The sequence below is a fragment of the Miniopterus natalensis genome, chromosome 18 (genome assembly GCF_054644295.1).
Source record: "Miniopterus natalensis isolate mMinNat1 chromosome 18, mMinNat1.hap1, whole genome shotgun sequence".
Classification (NCBI taxonomy): Eukaryota; Metazoa; Chordata; class Mammalia; order Chiroptera; family Miniopteridae; genus Miniopterus; species Miniopterus natalensis.
Window position 1 is genome coordinate 27,931,430 of NC_142098.1, and position 15,656 is coordinate 27,947,085.

Below are 15,656 nucleotides of genomic sequence, written 5' to 3' on the forward strand. Positions count from 1 at the left end.
GCCGGCCCTTGGCCTCTGCCTGCCCAGAGCCAAGGGAGTGTTGACGGACGGCCCGGAAGCCGGACCGCTGCCCGGAGAGAGAACAAACAAGGAAGAGTCCAGTCAATCCAAGAAGGATCTTCACGCAGGTTCTCGAACAGCATACGCTCTTGCGCACGCGCAGCCACGCACTTGGGTGGGGCCTCGATCTCAGGTCCCGCCCAATAGTCGTGCGTTTCCTCTTCCGACGAAAGGCGGGACCGCAGCGCCAGCGAGAACCCTGGGCCAGCGGTCCTCCGCTAAGTTCCGCTGCGGGAATGGCAAGCTTGAAGAGCTTGGTCCTGCGGCCCTGGATTCGAGAGCTGGTCCTGGGGTCAGAGAGGCTCTCAAGTCCACGGGCGGGGCAGCTGCTTCAGGTGAGCCCCCCAGCTCCCTCATGTCCCGGAGACCGAGGTGGGGCCCCAGGACAGTGGGATTGACGTCCTTCACTGTCGTCAGGTGCTGCAGGAGGCCGAGGCCCCAGGCCGGTCCTGCGCCACAGGCGCGTCTGATGTCGGGGCCACGCTGCTTGTGTCCGATGGGGCCCACAGTGTCCGATGCCTGGTAACGCGGGAAACCCTGAACGCCTCGGACTGGTGAGAAAGGCGCCGCGGGGCCGTAGAAGATTTGAACCCGGGGGAAGGTCGAGGCTTGAGCCCGAGGTGGGCGGGCCCCAGGCGGGCTGGACTGTGTTCCCTTAGGCTAGGCTGTGAGGGCCGTACTCTCCGCAGGGAAGAGAAGGAGTTTGGCTTCCGAGGGGCTGAAGGCCGGCTGCTGCTGCTGCAAGACTGCGAGGTCCGAGTCCAAGTAGCAGAGGGCGGCGCGGTGAGTGGTGAGGCTGGCTTGGGCAGGTTTACTTGGCCTGACTCTTCATGACAATTTCTGAGACCCGTCCCTGAACTCACCCCTCTAGCCCGCGGAGTTCTACCTCCAGGTGCACCGCTTCAGCCTAATGCCCACGGAGCAGCCCCGGGATTGGGTGACTGGTTGGTAAGTGATGCCTCCACCCTCCAACTGTTCTCCCCACCCAGGCCTGGCTGGCATGGGCATAGGCCTTTTGGGTGGGAGGGCTTGGGCCTCCTAGTAACACTGACTGCTTATCACCATCTTTTTCCTAGCAACCAGGACCCGGATGTGCAGAAAAAGCTGAAAGACTGCCTGGAGTGAGTGTGGGGTTGGGCTCAGGCCAGGTGTGGCTTGGTCAGAGGATGGCAAATGTGTTGACAAGCCTCAGGATTGTTCCTCACATCTGTCCCCTCTGTTTCTATAGGGAGCATCTTTCAGAGTCCGCCTCCTCCAATGCAGGTACTTGTAAGGGATGACCCTAACTCTCTGTAGAGTTAACTCTCCAGCTGTCATCTCTTGCTCTTTTAATAAGCCCTCTTCCCCACCCACCCTACCCTTCCTCCTCTTTGAGCTTCATTTTGCCCGTCCCCTGACCCCCTGCCCCTAGGCCTTTCACTGTCTCAACTTCTGGATGAAGTGCAGGAAGAACAGGAGCATCAGGGGGCACTAGTGCGCCTGGCTGAGAGCTGTCTGATGCTGTCAGGCCCTTGCACAGCACCCCCGCTCACCCGCTGGGCTGCCTCAAGCCACTTGGCCATGGTCAGTCTGGGGCATCCCTTGGGAAATGTCAGGGTGAGGAGTTGGACAAGGACCAGGCTGACAGTTCACGTCCACAGGAAGAAGCTATGTACACTGTCCCCAGCCTATGGTTGCACATCTCTGAGACTGACCAGCGAATCCTGAACTCTCTGGACCCAGGTCAGAGAACACAGGGTAAGGAGGACTGGAGAGCCCAGAGAGGAATATCTGGAGGCCTGGTGCCCACAGTGCTGATAAGCCTTTCCTGACCCCCAGGCCCTGAGCTGCCCCCACCAGACCCGACTCTTCAGGACCTATCACTGACCCTGTCCTCTTCTCCTTCTTCACTCAGTTCCTCAGGTAAGGTAGTGCTGAAGCCACACTAACTCGCTGCCCGGGCTACGCAGGATGCTATGAAAGGGACTAACACGGTCCCTAGAGGCCTGCCTAAGGTCATAGGCCACTCAACTGGTCTCAGCTGAGAGGACTATGCTCACAGTGAGTCCTTTCCTCCCCAGGAAACCCTGCCTTACCCAGCCACATGTCAGCAGAGGAAAGTGGTGCCAGTCTCAGCCTTCTACCTGCCCTGTCCTTGGCTGCTCCAGACACAGGGCAGAAGGGCAGCTTCCAGCCCCAACCAGCCATCTGCTCAGCCCCTGGCCCCCTGGCCCCTAGTTCCCCACATCCCAGCCATGTATCCAACTCCCAACTCCTGAGTTGTACCCCAAGTCTGTCACCTCTTAGTCACATCCCCAGTTCACATCAGGCCCATGTGACCATGCCCCAGCCCCAGAAACCTAGACTGGAGTTCAAGGAGCTAGGGTTGCCCCCCAAGAACTGGCAGCATTCTCCAAGGATAAGAACCACCGAGGGAGTCCTGGAGTCCAGTCCCGTCTGGGTGAGCATAGCCCCCCTACAGCTGGAAGATAGAATGGGGTAAGCCTTGAGTAGAGTTGGGAGAGCTAGGATAACCTTAGATGGGGTTAGGGGTCCTTTTTGGCCCCTCTCGACACCACATCCTCTTCAGGACCCTCCAAAGAAGCATCGTGATGGATCCACCTTCCAATATGAGTACGAGCCACCCTGCACTTCCCTCTGTGCCCAGGTCCAAGCTGCCAGGTGAGTGCCTGGGGCTGCCCCACTCTGTTGGTCTCCATTCCCAGTGTTCATTGACCTACATACAGCCTTGGCTCTCTTCCTAGGCTCCCTCCCCAACTCCTGGCCTGGGCCTTGCATTTTCTGATGGAGCCACAGCCGGAATCTGAGCAAACCCAGGTGTGAGGGGTCATGTGACCACATGGGAGAATGTGTGCATACAGGTCATGCCTGTGGGTGGACAAACAGTGCTCCACACTCTGCTTCCTCTGAGTTTTTTAATAAAATAATCTCATGCGGCAGGAAAGGAGAAGGTCAGGGGTTGGGGCCGCCGCCTCTTTGGTCTGTGGCTGGGGAGGGTGGGCTCCGCTCAGGGCTGGAGGGCTCTGTATACTGTGGGAGCAGAGGCTCGGCTCCAAGGCCAGATCCTGCAAAAGAAGAGGGGGAGAGAGGAAGGTCAGAATTGGAGTGAGCAATCCTGCCACCCTAACAACCAGCCTAGCCCCTTCTTACCTAGGCTTGGTGATGGGGGTGCCTCAAGCTTTGGCCTTCGCTTGAGGACAGGGGAGCGCTGCAGTCGTAAAGGCCGTTCTGAGGGACACAGAAAGGCATGTGGTGTGTTAAGGGCTTGCTGTCTGTCCCCAACCCTCCACTCCAATGTGTGCCAGCGCGCGCGCACACACACAGACATTGTTGCCTTTAGAGCCCCCCCTTCCCCTGTATCTTCCCATCCCTGGCAGAGGTTGCTCTTTTGGAGGTGGGACCAGAGCTAGTTGGAAGGGCTATCAGACCCTTGCTCCTGGCTCCCTGATTTCTCACCCCTCACACCACCAGTGGCCTCCTCCAAGGACCTGAGCCATGAAGAGAGACCTGGAGCCCACTCTTTCCCATCTCCTGCACTCAAGCACACATGGAGGTGTCTCCCCTCACCAACAGGGGCCTGGAGCTGGTCCTCATGCACAGACACTGCTCGTCGCCCTGCCGAGAGAGGCCTCGGCTTCAGCTGGCCATCTGGGGGAGGCCGGGGTATCAGGGTATGGTCCCAACAGCTGCCCCCATTCCAGCCCTCACCCCCTACCTTCAGGGTCCCCAGAGGAGCCAAATTCCCAGCAGGGACTTTTGCAGTCCCCAGCCCAGTATTGGGGTAGGGGCTAGCATGCCCATTTACCTTCATTTCTGGGGCCCAAGCAAGGATCCTCTGGGAGGCCTAAGCTGTCTGGGGAAGGGCTGGCTTTTCGGGGGCTGGGACAAGGGGAAGGGGGTCCTGGACCATCTTGTTGGCCCCAACCACGGCTCCTAAGCTCTGCGTTCAGCTGCTGCCCCAGTGTCTTCCAGGTGGCAGACTCAGACCCCAGGCCCCCTGGGCCAGGTCTGCATGAGGGGTCTGCAAGAAGAAGGGTGTCAGCCAAGGCCTGGGCCAGGCAATGGAAGTGAGCTTGACCTGCATATCCCCCAACACACACACAGTGGCCCTTACTCACCAGCAGACACAGAGTGGGTGCGGGACTTGATAGAGATGGGAGGGGCCTCTGAGGAACTGTCCATAATGTCACCTGCAAGGTAGGACTGGGGGCTCAGGCACCAGGTCTTGGGGGTGAGGGGAAGAAAAACTTGGCCTCTCCCCCAGAAGAACAAATCCCTTGGGGACTTATCTCTAAGGACATCCCCCTCCCCCAAAATGTATTGCCCTAGCCCAGGATCTCACCATCTGAGCCAGCCTTCTTGATCTCTCCATCTTTGCTCTGTAGGAAACAGGGAAGTCAAGCTCAGCTGTGCACCACCCTCACCCTAGCCTTGTTCTTTTGTTCATTCTTGTTCTTATAACTGCCACTAAATGTGGGCTGGGCAACAACATAGCAAATCCAGTCCTGATCTTAGAGCTCTGAGATGGTGGACAGTTAACACAGGCACATCCATATGCATGCAAAGACACACAAATAATGTGATTTCTTAATTCTCTGATTCACTTTCTATACTGTGGTTCTTCTTAGGGTCTGTGATCAAAGTGGCATTAGCAGGATAGACATGGAAGAGAATCAGGGAAGGCCCACAGGGAAATGCAGGGATGGATGAAGAGGAACCTGGTATAACCCGTGGGTGGTGATGAGGGGCTGGAAGTGGGTCAGGGAGGTGCTCCAGACAAGAATGTGCAGAGGCTCTGAGATGCAACCAGGGAGGGAGAGCAGTGAGATGAAAGCAGTGACCAGGGCTGAGACAGGGCCTTGAAGCAGGGTTAGGAGTCAGGGCAGTGGCTTAAGAGAAAGACCCTGGATGACTTGCTGTTTCAAATGTAGGTAACAAGGTCAGATTTCTGTTAGATCTGCAGAGAAAGGACCATCACAGCTCCAAGGAGGAGATAACTGGCCTGGGAGCCAGGGCAGAAGCCAAGAGGGAAGAATGGTTGAATCTGACCACTATTTTGAGGAGGAAGGGGTAGAACTCACAGACCTGTGTGTCATGAGTCTCCTCCTGGTCACATGTCACCCATAGACTGCCACAAGCCACATGTCATCAGTCCCCTTACTTCACACTTGTGTCCCTCCAAGCTCACTTGTTTCCTCTTTCCTTCGGCATTCCCGCTGCCTCTGCTCACGCCAATCCTCTGCAGCATCACTTGTACCCGCTGTTCAAAGGATGGGGCCAGTTCTGTGTCTCCTCGCTCCAGGGGCCGCCTCTGGGGACAGAGATGCCAGAGTGGGAGAGAGCCCAGTGCCCTCAGTTTCAGCAGAACCCTCACCCCTGTCACCAGGTCTCACCTTGTCAGGTCTGGTACCCAACGCTGCCTCCTCCTCCTCAGCAGGTAGCAGTATCATTGAGTAGGCCTTGCTTTCCCGAGTGTAGCGAGGCCGGCTCCTGCGGGCAGGGTCAGGGCTGCTGGTGCCCCCTTCAGCCCCACCAGGCTCCTCCCCACGGCCAGGACGGGCTGGTGGCCGCAGCAGGTCCCCAAGTGTGGTTTTTCGAGTGCGGGGAGCTGCCCCAGGGCTGGTCTCTAGATCAGGCCGTGACCCCCGCGTTGAACGAGGCTTCTTGAAGGCAAAGAGGGTACCCAGCTTCTTTCGCAGTGTACGGGGGACAGGAGTGGTACCACCCTCGGTGGCTGAGTCCTCCTCAGGGGCCCAGCTGTAGGAACAGCCAACAGTAAGCAGGAAGGCCCATGGAGCAGCCCACCCTCTCCCACCCCCTGCAACTGCCCCTCACTCACAGGCGATCCTGTTGGATCAGCCTTTTGGAGAAGAATTCCTCCACGCCCTCGTCCACACGGGCACTGAGCCCATTCCCTTCCTGCGGCAAGGCTGGGGGTACCTGGGGGACATCACATAGTCAGGGGTCAAGGCTGAGCGCAACTGTGACTTCTCCCCACCTTCTCCCCACCTCCTCCAACAGTCTGCCCTAGGCAACTCCAGGACCTGGGAGCTGGGGTGACTCTAGGAGGCTGACGTGCAAGCTCTCCCCCTGTCCAGCTAGTGGGCAAAGATACTAATTTCACATACCTCCTCTCCCATAGTTGACCCTGGACACAAACCCAACCCACATTCATTCTTGTCCCACGGAGTATCCTACACATCCTGAACCACCCGGTCACTAGCAGGCTAGAGCCCACGCATCCCCTGGGTCACACGTTCTCACCTGCCACCACCTCTGCTCCAAACAGTTTCCTGCAGTATCCCCCACCCCCACCCCCACCCCACCCGGCCTGCTGCTGCTCAGCAGCACAGGCCTGCTGCGTCAGACCCTCTAGGGGGGGCCTCAAGCCAGCTCCTCCTCCCCTTCTGCCCTGTGCCCTCTACCTCACTGGTACCCGGTCCACACATACACCTCCCCACACAAACACCATCCAGATGTGCAGCAGACACAGGATTGCCCCTGCAGTCGGGGAGCCCAGTATCTTGGATGTTGGATAAGACAGCCACCCTCTCTTGCACATCCACCCATGCAGCAGGCCAACCAGAGGCAGGGTCCTACACCCAGGTGCACCCTTAACGAAACCCACACACCCATGACCCCACATGGGTATGGCCTGGGGTGGGGGTGGCCAGGAAGAAGCCAGGATATGGCCACAGGACCAGATGATTTTGGGCCCCTACAACCCACCTCCTTGCCCGCCATCATCTGTGAGGAGCAAATGGGCCACCCGAGACCCCCAATTCCACAGCCTCTGGAGTAGGGGGAGGGCGCTCACCTGGGGGCCCCCAGGCGGCGGGCGGTGGTGGTGCTGGCGCCGGGGCCGTGGTCGGGCCCTGGTCGGATGGCGCAGAGGCTGCCCGGAGGGTGGCAGGTCCATGCGAGGCAGCTGGCCGGCCGGGGGCCCAGGAGCAGCAGGGCTCGGAGAGCCGCGTGCAGATGGGCCGGCCTGCGGCTCCGCATCCTCTCCAGGAGCCGCCAGCTCGGGCCCCGGTTCCTCAGCAGCACCTGAGGGGAGAGCACCAGAAGAGCACAGAGCACAGAGCTTAGGGAGGTGGCAGTGGCGGCTCTAGGGCGGCGGGGGACCCGCCCAGGGCGCGGGGAGGGGCCCGGCTACGCAGCCTGCTTCCCGCCCCCCCAGTCCCTCCCCCGCCGCCGCTGTCCGTGGTGCTGAGCGCGGCCCCGAGCGGCGCGCGTACGCACTGCCGCCAAGCATGCGCGTCCTGGGGGTAGGGAAAGGGGGCGAGTGAAGACGGTGTCCGGGCCATGGTCCGCTCAGGTCCCGCTCCCATGCCGACTGACCACAGGAAACCCCAACCTTGCAGGGTGCACGGGGGTCCTGGCCTGGTTCAGGCAAAGGTCGGTGAGTTTACAGGACAACAGGGCTGAGTGAATGTGTCCAGGTGTTCAGGTCTAATGGAGCTTCAGCCCAACTCAGTAACTCCCTTCCCCCCAGGCCCTGACTTACTGTGAGTGGAGGGAGCCAGGTGAAGACAATGGTTGGACTCAGGCCGTTTCTGTGGAGGACTGTCATTCTGTTGGGGAGGGCACAAACTAGGCCTCGGGCAAGGGAGCTGCCTCCCCACCTTCCACACTCCAGAACAAGATGGGAAGATCTAGGGTTCCAGACCCAGAGTTCTGGCACCACATACCTTCTGCTCCTCTTCACCCTCCTTCTCCTCAGGGAAGAAAAGGCCTTCCAATTTACCAGGCCCAAAGGGGGTGGGCTGGCCTTCTTCCAAAGCAGGTATGGCGGAGGGCACTGCCACTGCTGTCTGCTGAGCCAGACTTTCCACCTGCAATACCAGGCACCCCAGAGATGGACAAGTAGGGCCCCAGCCATAATCCCATCAGTGCCAAGGGAACTATAAAGTATCCCTGGGCCTTATGACCCCAGAAGACATTACAAAACTCCTGCAAGGCAGGATGTGTGTGTGCATGTGTGTGTAAGCACAGTTTCCCCTCACCAGCCGATCCTGGGCTGCACTCAGACCCGCCAGAGCTTGAGCCACAATGCTCTCTGCCAAGGACCCTGTGACTGACAACCGCATGTCCCTGAGGGCAAGAAAGGGTAAAGGTTAGTGTGCAGTCTCTGCCCTGCCCAGCCCAGCCCCATCCAGCCTACCTGAGTCTAGTGAAGGCATCTTGCAGCAGGTGCTCTGGGAGCAGCTCTGGGAGGCCCCTTGAGCCCACCAGGACCCCCTCTAGTTGCTCTCTCCATCTAGGTTCCTGCAGCATCTGTGGGCAGAGGCTTCTAGTTGTGTCCAGTGTGGCCTGAGTGAAGTCCTGGGCAAAAGTCAGAGAATGGTGAGGGTGTGGCTAGAGCCACACTGAATGGCTTGAGGCTCTGACCCACACAGAATATAAACTCAGAGGATATCACAGTCAAGCCTATGGGATGGGGTCAAGCCTGTATATGGTGAGGCTGGGACAAGGGCACCATCTCACCTGAATGTCCTGGCGGCAGACCTCGCCCACCTGCCCCAGGAGGCCCTCCAGCTTCTGCCGCAGCTGCCACTGATGGCTTGAGGAGCTTCCCACCTCATATAGAATAGGGAGAATCTGGAGGCCAAGGAGGAACAGGAGTTGCAAAGTGACACCTAACTAAGAGAGGAAGGGTCCTCATGGTGGGAAGGTGTGCTCACACTGAGAGAGAAGTTGGCATTTTGGATGGCATCCTCGGCCTGGTGCACAGCAGCTTCACCCTGGGGCCCAGCCCCACAGCCTAGTAGCTCCACATGCTCCTGCACCGACTGACACAGTTCGTTCACTTCCTGAGGAACATCAGGAATCAGTCCCAGTCTGGTCCCTTTCCAGTCCCCCAAACCCTGACTGCCTCTTTCCCAGGGTCTCCAACAGGGTGTGAGGTCCTAAAGCCAATACTGTCAGGCCAGCCTGTCTGTTGAGGGAGGGAGAGCAGTCTCCTTTGGTTCACTGCAGGGACTTTATATATACTTCCTAAATGTACAGAATAGAAAGGAAAGGAGCTGTTAGTGATGTCTGTGTTTTAGAAGCTCAGTTTGTTCACCATCCACCTGAAGGATAGACTGAGAGGTGGGAAGAAATGGGAGTGAGATACCATAGAGGAAGAACCAGGGGAAGCAAGGGAGAGTTAGGGTGGGGGAGAGGAGCAGGACCAAAGAGGTCTATGCAGGCTCCAATGTGGCCAGGAGAGACCTGGTTCAAACCTCTGTCCATAGCACTTGGTGGGTGCGGGCACCAGTGAGACTGGGATTCAGGGTAGAGAGAAGAGTTGGCAGGAAATAATGAGATCACTTGAAGATGTATATAGTGTGAAGCCCCTGCAGGATGTCTGGGTCAAGATGCCTGGGCTCTGGAGCTTGGGAGAGAAAAGGGATTTGGGAATGGAGAGGTGGGAACATTTCTCATAAAGGGAAGGTAGTGGAGGGAGATGAAGCCAGAAGAAAGGTCACTGGGTTGGCCACAATAGAGGTCAGTGAAGAGGGGAAAGGGGTCCTGTGAATGGGAGTTACAGGTAGGGCTACAGTGGGCATGGGACGGGGGATTGAGGGAAGATTTTTAAATACCTCCCATCTTTAACAGGCGAGCCTATTTAAGTACTTTAAGAAGGCAGCCAGTGGTGTTATTTGGGGGAGGTATTTCAGGAGCAGTTGGTTTCTCTCTAGACCAAGGAGAAGGAATTGTTTGGAACAGCATGATTTAGGCACCCTGGCCCCAGGAAAGTCAGACCTTCAGACCCAAGGAGGTTCCCAGGTGCCACAGCTCTCACCACCCCCTATCTTCTGTTTGTACTCAAGGTTTAAGGAAGGGACACTGACCTGCTCAGAGGGGTTAGAGACCCGACCTAGTGGCTGCTGGGAGGAGGTGCTGGCAGGAGAGGTGTGGTCTGTGCGGTTGTTCCTCAAGAGACAGGCCTGGATCTGACGACAAGGGATACTGATAAGTGGTGGGAAGGGATACTGATAAGTGGTGGGAAGCAGGGCCATGGCCCAGAGCAGTGGAGAAGGGACCCCCAACACACACACACCTGATGCACTGCACGTGCTGTCAGTTCCGGGCGGCTGCGCTGCGCTTGAGCTACGTCGGTGAGTGGCAAAGGCATGGTCTTCAGACTTCGGTTCTGCTCCAGGGCCTGAGCCACATCCAGCAGACCCAGAGCTGACGTGTGATTCCGGTCCCAGACCACAGACCTGGGCCACGCGGGGCTTCAGTCGGGGGCGGAGCTCCGCCAGGCCGCACCCATCCCTCCGACCATGCCCACCCCTCCGTTCAGCCCCGCCCCTTAGCCCAGTAGGCATCTTCATGCCACGCCCTCCCCCCCAACCGGTCCCACCACTATGACCCCGCCCACCGGAGTCTGGTGTTAACCCGAAGGGCCTTGGCCAGCATCTTGGCACCAGTGTCCCCCATGGCGTTGCCGCTGATATCTAGGGCTGTCAGGTTAGGATTGGTGGCCAGGGCCCGAAGCAGGACACTGACGCCCAGCTTCAGCCGCGACTCAGCCACAGACAGAGACTGCAGAGGCTGGGGTTAAGAGAGAGCATTTGTAGTTGGAGTCAGGGCTCAGCAAGGTGAGCAGGTCACAGGGTTTGAGGGACCAGGAGTCAGAGGGGTCACAGGGGTCCACTGACTGAGGATCCCACATAGTCCTGTGAACTCACACAGTCGTCATCCTGCATGAGCTGAACAATCCGGTGCAGGACGTCGTCCAGGGTCTCCCTGTGGGCAAGGGCCAGGGTTGGTGGGGGACCCGGATGTTGGGGTGCTATCTGGGAGGCCCAGGAGTGGGGTGGGGGCTCACTTGCACCGGACGTTGAAGTTCCTTCCAAGGGCCACATGTCGCAGGGACCGACTCCTCCCGATGGCTAGCACCAGAGTCACCATGTCCGACCCGAAGCCTGGGAGTGGTTGGAGTCACGCTTAGGTGAGGCTGCGGGGTGGGAGTGGAGCGGGAATTGGGTGGGTAGTGGGAGGATGGGTTTCCGGGCGGCCTCACCATTATCCGACAGATCCAAGGAGCTCACGGCGCCAGCATCACACACTAAGTCCTGTATCACCTGAGCTCCTGCTGAGCGCAGCTGAAGATGGAAGGAGGGGGCGTGCTCAGGACAACAGGCCACGGGTGGGGAGGATCGAGTGGCCAAAGGCCCCATGCTCCCGCAGTCCCACTCCCTGTGTGTGGGCCCACTGCCTGCTCCCGCTGGAGCTCCGCGCTCACCTCGCAAGCGCTGAGGTCCAGGTGCAGGTCGCCCAAGTGCGTGTTGAGCGCGAGACCTTCCAAAAGGGCCCTGGGATGGGATGTCACATGGCATGGCGGGAACTGGGAAATCGGGACTCAGGGCGCGAACGAATACCAAGAAAGAAGGGCCCGGATGCTGGGGCGGTTACGGGTCCGATAGGAGGCGGGTGAGGCGCCGGAGGCCGCACAGATGGAGGGCGTGGCCATGGCCAGAGACAACTCACCTGAGAGCGTCCGGGGGCAGCTTGCAGCCCGCCAGGCCCAGGTGCCGGAGCGCCCCGGCGCGGCTGAGGAAGAGTTGCAGCGCGGCGGGCGCAGCCCGGGACTTCCTGGGGTTGGGGAGCGGGAGGAGTGGGCTTCCGGGCGCCGGGGGCGGCTCCCCGCAGCCTCTCCCCCACCCCCAGCCCTGACGCGCCCGCCCCCTTACGTGCGGGAGAAGACGTTCCTCGAAGCGTCGAGGTGACTGAGGCTGGCGCAGCAGCCGCGGGACAGCGCGGCAAAGAGCTGCGGGGGGAGGGCGCAGGCTGCACCGGCCGGAGCACCGAGCCCTCCCGGCCAGCCTTGCCCTCCAGTCTACCCAGGATCAACCCCCCACCCCCGACCACCCCCTTACAGCGTCCAGGGCGGTGTCGGTGCCTGCGAGATTCAGAAACGCCAGAACATTTGGACGGCTCAGGAAACTATAGAGTCCCTGGTGGCAGGATGGGGTGGGAGAGAGGGAAAGAGTCAGGAATCACCTCACCAAGAGCTTTCTGACACCCCACTATCTGCAGCGGCCCCAATCACTGCCCCTAAAGACAGCTACTCACCCCATTGTCCTCTGAGGCCCCCAGTGCCCCGGGGTTTCCAGAAAGATCCAGGTGGGTCAGAGCAGAGTCAAAGGCCACGTTGGAAGCCAGTGCCCGGCCTAGAGCCTTCATTCCTGGAGGGGGAGCGGGGCTCAGCGATCATGCTGATCCACCAACCCTACCCCATCCTTGGCTCCACCTACCTCGAGGGGTCAACCCTGTCTGTGCTAGGCTGAGTCTCCTCAGGGCTCCAGGACGATGCTCTAGGTGCCTGCTGAGTGCAGCCACTCCTGGGGAATGGGGACAAACTTCCTGGGTCCCACCTTCTCCAGCACCAACCCCTGGGACTTCCCCAGGCTCAGGCATACCTCGGTCATCCAGCAGATTCCCTGCCAGGCTGAGCTCTCGAAGCCCAGAGCTGGAGTGCCCTGCCAGGGCCTGGGCCAGTCGCCGGACAAAATCTCTGGGTACCAGATCGCAGGCATGAGACTCTGATTTAGGATTCCCAAATCCTCCAAATCCCAACTGCCCCAAATCCCCTTCTCAAGCTCTCTGTGGCCCCCTTACCCCCTCAGACCACAGGTCTCCAGCACCAGCTCCTCCAGGTGGGATGACTGCCTCATTATGTGCAGAATCTGTTCCAAGACCTCAAGGCTCTGAGAACCAGAGTGGAGGCTCAGTGGGTTGCACCCTGGTCCCCACGCCCTTGACCTCTCCGTGCCCCTACACTCTCACCAGCTTCATGTCCACACAGGAGAGACACCGGAACCACAGGTTGTAGGACAGGGCAGCAACACTCAATGCCAGGTCCCTGGGTGGGAAAAGGGGCAGGGGCAGAGCTCAGGGTCCTCCAGCCAAATCTCAAGCCCCAAAACCCCCTCCATGGAGAGGCTGAGGCCCAGGAATGTAGGTGATGGGATCTTCCTCCCTTCCCAGTCCTGGCAGGCCACACACCGACTACCCAGATGGCTGAAGTCTCCTAGGCTGAAATGGCGGCAACCCTGACGATGGTAGATGGTGTCCACATCCTGGAGAGAAAGAAAGTGTCTCCAACTGGCTTGGGGCCACAGGGAACAGGGAGGGACTCAATGGACATGGGGATGAGATGTTTCCAGAGCCTCCCAGAGAGGGCCCTACTCTCACCCACTGAATCTCCTCTCGGAAAGGGAAGCCATTGTAGTCACACAGAGCCTCGTATGTCTCCAAGAAGCCACCTGGGGAGGTGCCAGGGGTATGATGGGGTGGGGTGGGGGGAGGAGAGAGACAAAAGATGGAGGAAGATCAGACCCAAACTGGGTGGTGGCTGTACCTCAAGTGGCTCTGTTCAGTTTGAGAGACCTCCAAATGCAGGGGTCTGGGGCTGCAGGAAGGGGGTAGGCTGGAAGCCCCATGTGGCCCTGCCTTGGCCCTTACCACAGGGGCTACTGGGTGAGGTAGCCTCTGAGGGACTGCTTCTCTCCAGACGAACCAGCATGGAAGGGGGTGTGGGCTTCCGGAATAGCTTCCTGAGCAGAAGGATAAAGGAGAAGGGACAAGGGACTTCTAGCCTCTGGGATGTGAAGCAGCCCGCTTGTGTCTCCAGAGCATTCCCCCCACTGTCCTTCTCTTCTAGTCCCTTGCAATTGCTGGGCCTCACCCAAGGGTGGAGTGAGGGAAGACCTTCTTGATTGCTGCAGCGACATGCTGGGCCAACTGTTCCAGGGCAGCCACACCAGGAAACTCCAGGACCAGCTCAGGCAGAGACTCCAGCTCAAAGGTGACCTGTGGAAAGCAAGTGGCTGGGCTGGGTTCCATGTGTGGGGACAGGGGAAGTGGGAGGTGTAGGTAGGCCCTAGCAGGTACTAAGGTTCTCACCTGAGGGGGTGTCTCCTGCAGTGCCATGGCCTGGACCTCCAGGTAGCTGAACGTGCAGTCCACCTGTGGAGTGTCTAGATCAGCCTGGACCAAGGCCTGAGCTCCACCCTCTTGGGAACCCAGTCCTTTGTGCAGCCTGGAGCTGAGATCTAGATGGACCTAGACTCCAGTCCAGCCTGCTGCCTGGAGTCCACAGCCATTGGAAGCGCAGAGCCCACAGGACAAGATGAACAGTTCTGCAGATGCAGCCCTCTTGTCAAGGAAGCTGCCGGAGGGTCAGGTGGGTGGTGACCAGGTCCTGGGACTGACTCACCCTTAGTGGGAGACAGGTGTGGAGAAGGTAGGCTCTCCATCGAAGCAATGCCTGGAGGGAGAGAGAGTCTGACACCCTGAGCAGGGCAAAAGGCTCTTTTTGCTTGGCACAGTGCCCTCCCAGGCTCAGTCCCCCTGCCATACCAGGACATGACCTTGTTCAGCACCCTCCCGCTCTGGTAGCCAGGTTTTCAGCAGCAGATCTGCTTCCTTGGGCCACAGGAACCTGGTGATCGCGCCTGTGGAAGGGCAGCCTGCTAGATGATTCTGGTCCTCCCATGGAGGTCAATTCATACCCATGGCCTGTACCAGGCTAGGGGCCTGGTCTAGTCTATGGGCCAGTAAGGAAGAAGTGGGGTGGATCTTGAGATAGCAAAGACCTCCAAAGGAGAAGAGAAAAACGCTTACTGGGCATCCCCAGGGCGCTTGGTTGGCCTCTGGTTGCCCCTCACTCCCCCGAGCCCCACTGCTTCCTCGCAGCCAAGTAGGCAAGAAGGGCCAGCGCTTACCTCGCAGCTCATGGGATATGCCGTCGGGGGTCTGGGCCATGGGGCCGCGCCAGGCGGCCGGGGCAGCCCAAGGAGCTGCGATGAGAAACTGCAGCTCGTAGGCGTGCACAGGAAGCCTGGGGCCCGGCCTGCTCTGCAGCCACCTGCTCCTGCAGCGGAAGGTACGCTCTGCTTCCTGCCAGGCCGCCCCCAGCCCGGCTCCTCCCCGCTCTGGCCTCCGCGGGCCCGGAGACGTCGCCCGGGTACGCGGGTGTAGGAGGCGGCCAGAGTCCCATATGCCCGTCCACCCCGTCGCGCAGGAGCTACTCCGTCAGGCCAGACATGGGGTGGGAGTAGTGTGGCCTTCAGGGTCGCGCGAGTGTCCCGTGCCTCATGCGGTGTCTGGCCCCCTACGTCTACCCCATACTGCAGTCCCTGCCTTGAGCACCAGGGGGTGCTGTCCGCTCGGGGATTCACTCCGGGGCCCACTCGGGTTGGTACCCTCCAAAGCCCAGCGGAAAGGAGGGGGCATCTGTTCAGCAGGAGCGTGGGATCTCTCCCAATATCCGGGCCCTAACCTGGAGCACCTAATCTGTTACTGCTTCTAACCTGGAGACTGTGACCCCATCGAAGATCCAGGAACTGTTAAAGGGGTGGAAAAATTACCAGATGGGCCCAGATACCCTTCTCTGCAGCAGAGGCTCCTCAGCTTTCACCAGGTTCAGGCTGGGTCAGGGCCAGAGGTGCCTGTTTGCTCAGGGGGCAGCCTCTGGCTAAAACCTGAACCCCAAGAGCTTCAGGGAGGGATGGAGTGACTCATGAGCAAAGGCCAGGTACATGCATTCTTCCTGACCTGGAGTTTGGGGAGAGGGAACCTCTAGGAGAGAGGGAAGC

At 59.5% G+C, this 15,656-nt stretch overlaps 2 protein-coding genes across 3 annotated transcripts; one reads left to right on the forward strand and one right to left on the reverse strand.

Moving 5' to 3' along the window:
- The first annotated feature begins 87 nt into the window (after positions 1 to 87).
- ACD (ACD shelterin complex subunit and telomerase recruitment factor) lies at positions 88 to 3,004 on the forward strand. 2 transcript variants are annotated; one of them, XM_016220331.2, is made up of 12 exons: positions 88 to 395; positions 478 to 614; positions 750 to 843; positions 932 to 1,008; positions 1,137 to 1,181; positions 1,289 to 1,323; positions 1,472 to 1,623; positions 1,701 to 1,797; positions 1,879 to 1,962; positions 2,121 to 2,500; positions 2,630 to 2,721; positions 2,805 to 3,004. In XM_016220331.2, the coding sequence occupies exons 1-12, from the start codon at positions 297 to 299 to the stop codon at positions 2,881 to 2,883; spliced, it is 1,371 nt and encodes a 456-aa protein (XP_016075817.2). In that variant the 5' UTR covers positions 88 to 296; the 3' UTR covers positions 2,884 to 3,004. The 2 variants fall into 2 exon arrangements, with proteins under 2 accessions (XP_016075817.2, XP_016075818.2); XM_016220332.2 differs by having other exon boundaries at positions 207 to 395; positions 1,701 to 1,782.
- Positions 3,005 to 3,012: 8 nt separating this feature from the next.
- CARMIL2 (capping protein regulator and myosin 1 linker 2) lies at positions 3,013 to 14,823 on the reverse strand. Its single transcript, XM_087827412.1, has 39 exons — positions 14,784 to 14,823; positions 14,419 to 14,513; positions 14,276 to 14,326; positions 13,963 to 14,025; positions 13,745 to 13,869; positions 13,522 to 13,613; positions 13,252 to 13,322; positions 13,063 to 13,136; positions 12,844 to 12,919; positions 12,676 to 12,764; positions 12,477 to 12,571; positions 12,312 to 12,398; positions 12,130 to 12,242; positions 11,934 to 12,011; positions 11,748 to 11,824; positions 11,545 to 11,649; positions 11,300 to 11,369; positions 11,078 to 11,159; positions 10,883 to 10,979; positions 10,743 to 10,800; positions 10,433 to 10,605; positions 10,109 to 10,271; positions 9,900 to 10,001; positions 8,745 to 8,873; positions 8,548 to 8,661; positions 8,225 to 8,385; positions 8,067 to 8,154; positions 7,752 to 7,895; positions 7,568 to 7,634; positions 6,878 to 7,107; positions 5,900 to 6,000; positions 5,454 to 5,817; positions 5,249 to 5,371; positions 4,403 to 4,439; positions 4,179 to 4,250; positions 3,866 to 4,081; positions 3,628 to 3,708; positions 3,211 to 3,288; positions 3,013 to 3,125 (listed from the first exon to the last, which is right to left on the reverse strand). Exons 1-39 carry the CDS (start codon positions 14,821 to 14,823, stop codon positions 3,013 to 3,015), a joined length of 4,194 nt encoding a protein of 1,397 aa, XP_087683538.1.
- Between the last annotated feature and the right edge of the window lie 833 nt (positions 14,824 to 15,656).

Coding starts and splice junctions, on each gene's coding strand:
- ACD (XM_016220331.2), top strand. CDS start 297: ATGGCAAGCTTGAAGAGCTTGGTCCTGCGGCCCTGGATTCGAGAGCTG. Junction 844..931: donor AAGTAGCAGAGGGCGGCGCG/GTGAGTGGTGAG, acceptor TCACCCCTCTAG/CCCGCGGAGTTCTACCTCCA. Junction 1,182..1,288: donor AAGCTGAAAGACTGCCTGGA/GTGAGTGTGGGG, acceptor CTGTTTCTATAG/GGAGCATCTTTCAGAGTCCG.
- CARMIL2 (XM_087827412.1), bottom strand. CDS start 14,823: ATGGCCCAGACCCCCGACGGCATATCCCATGAGCTGCGAG. Junction 7,635..7,751: donor AGGGTGAAGAGGAGCAGAAG/GTATGTGGTGCC, acceptor CCTCCCCAACAG/AATGACAGTCCTCCACAGAA. Junction 4,082..4,178: donor CACCCACTCTGTGTCTGCTG/GTGAGTAAGGGC, acceptor TTCTTCTTGCAG/ACCCCTCATGCAGACCTGGC.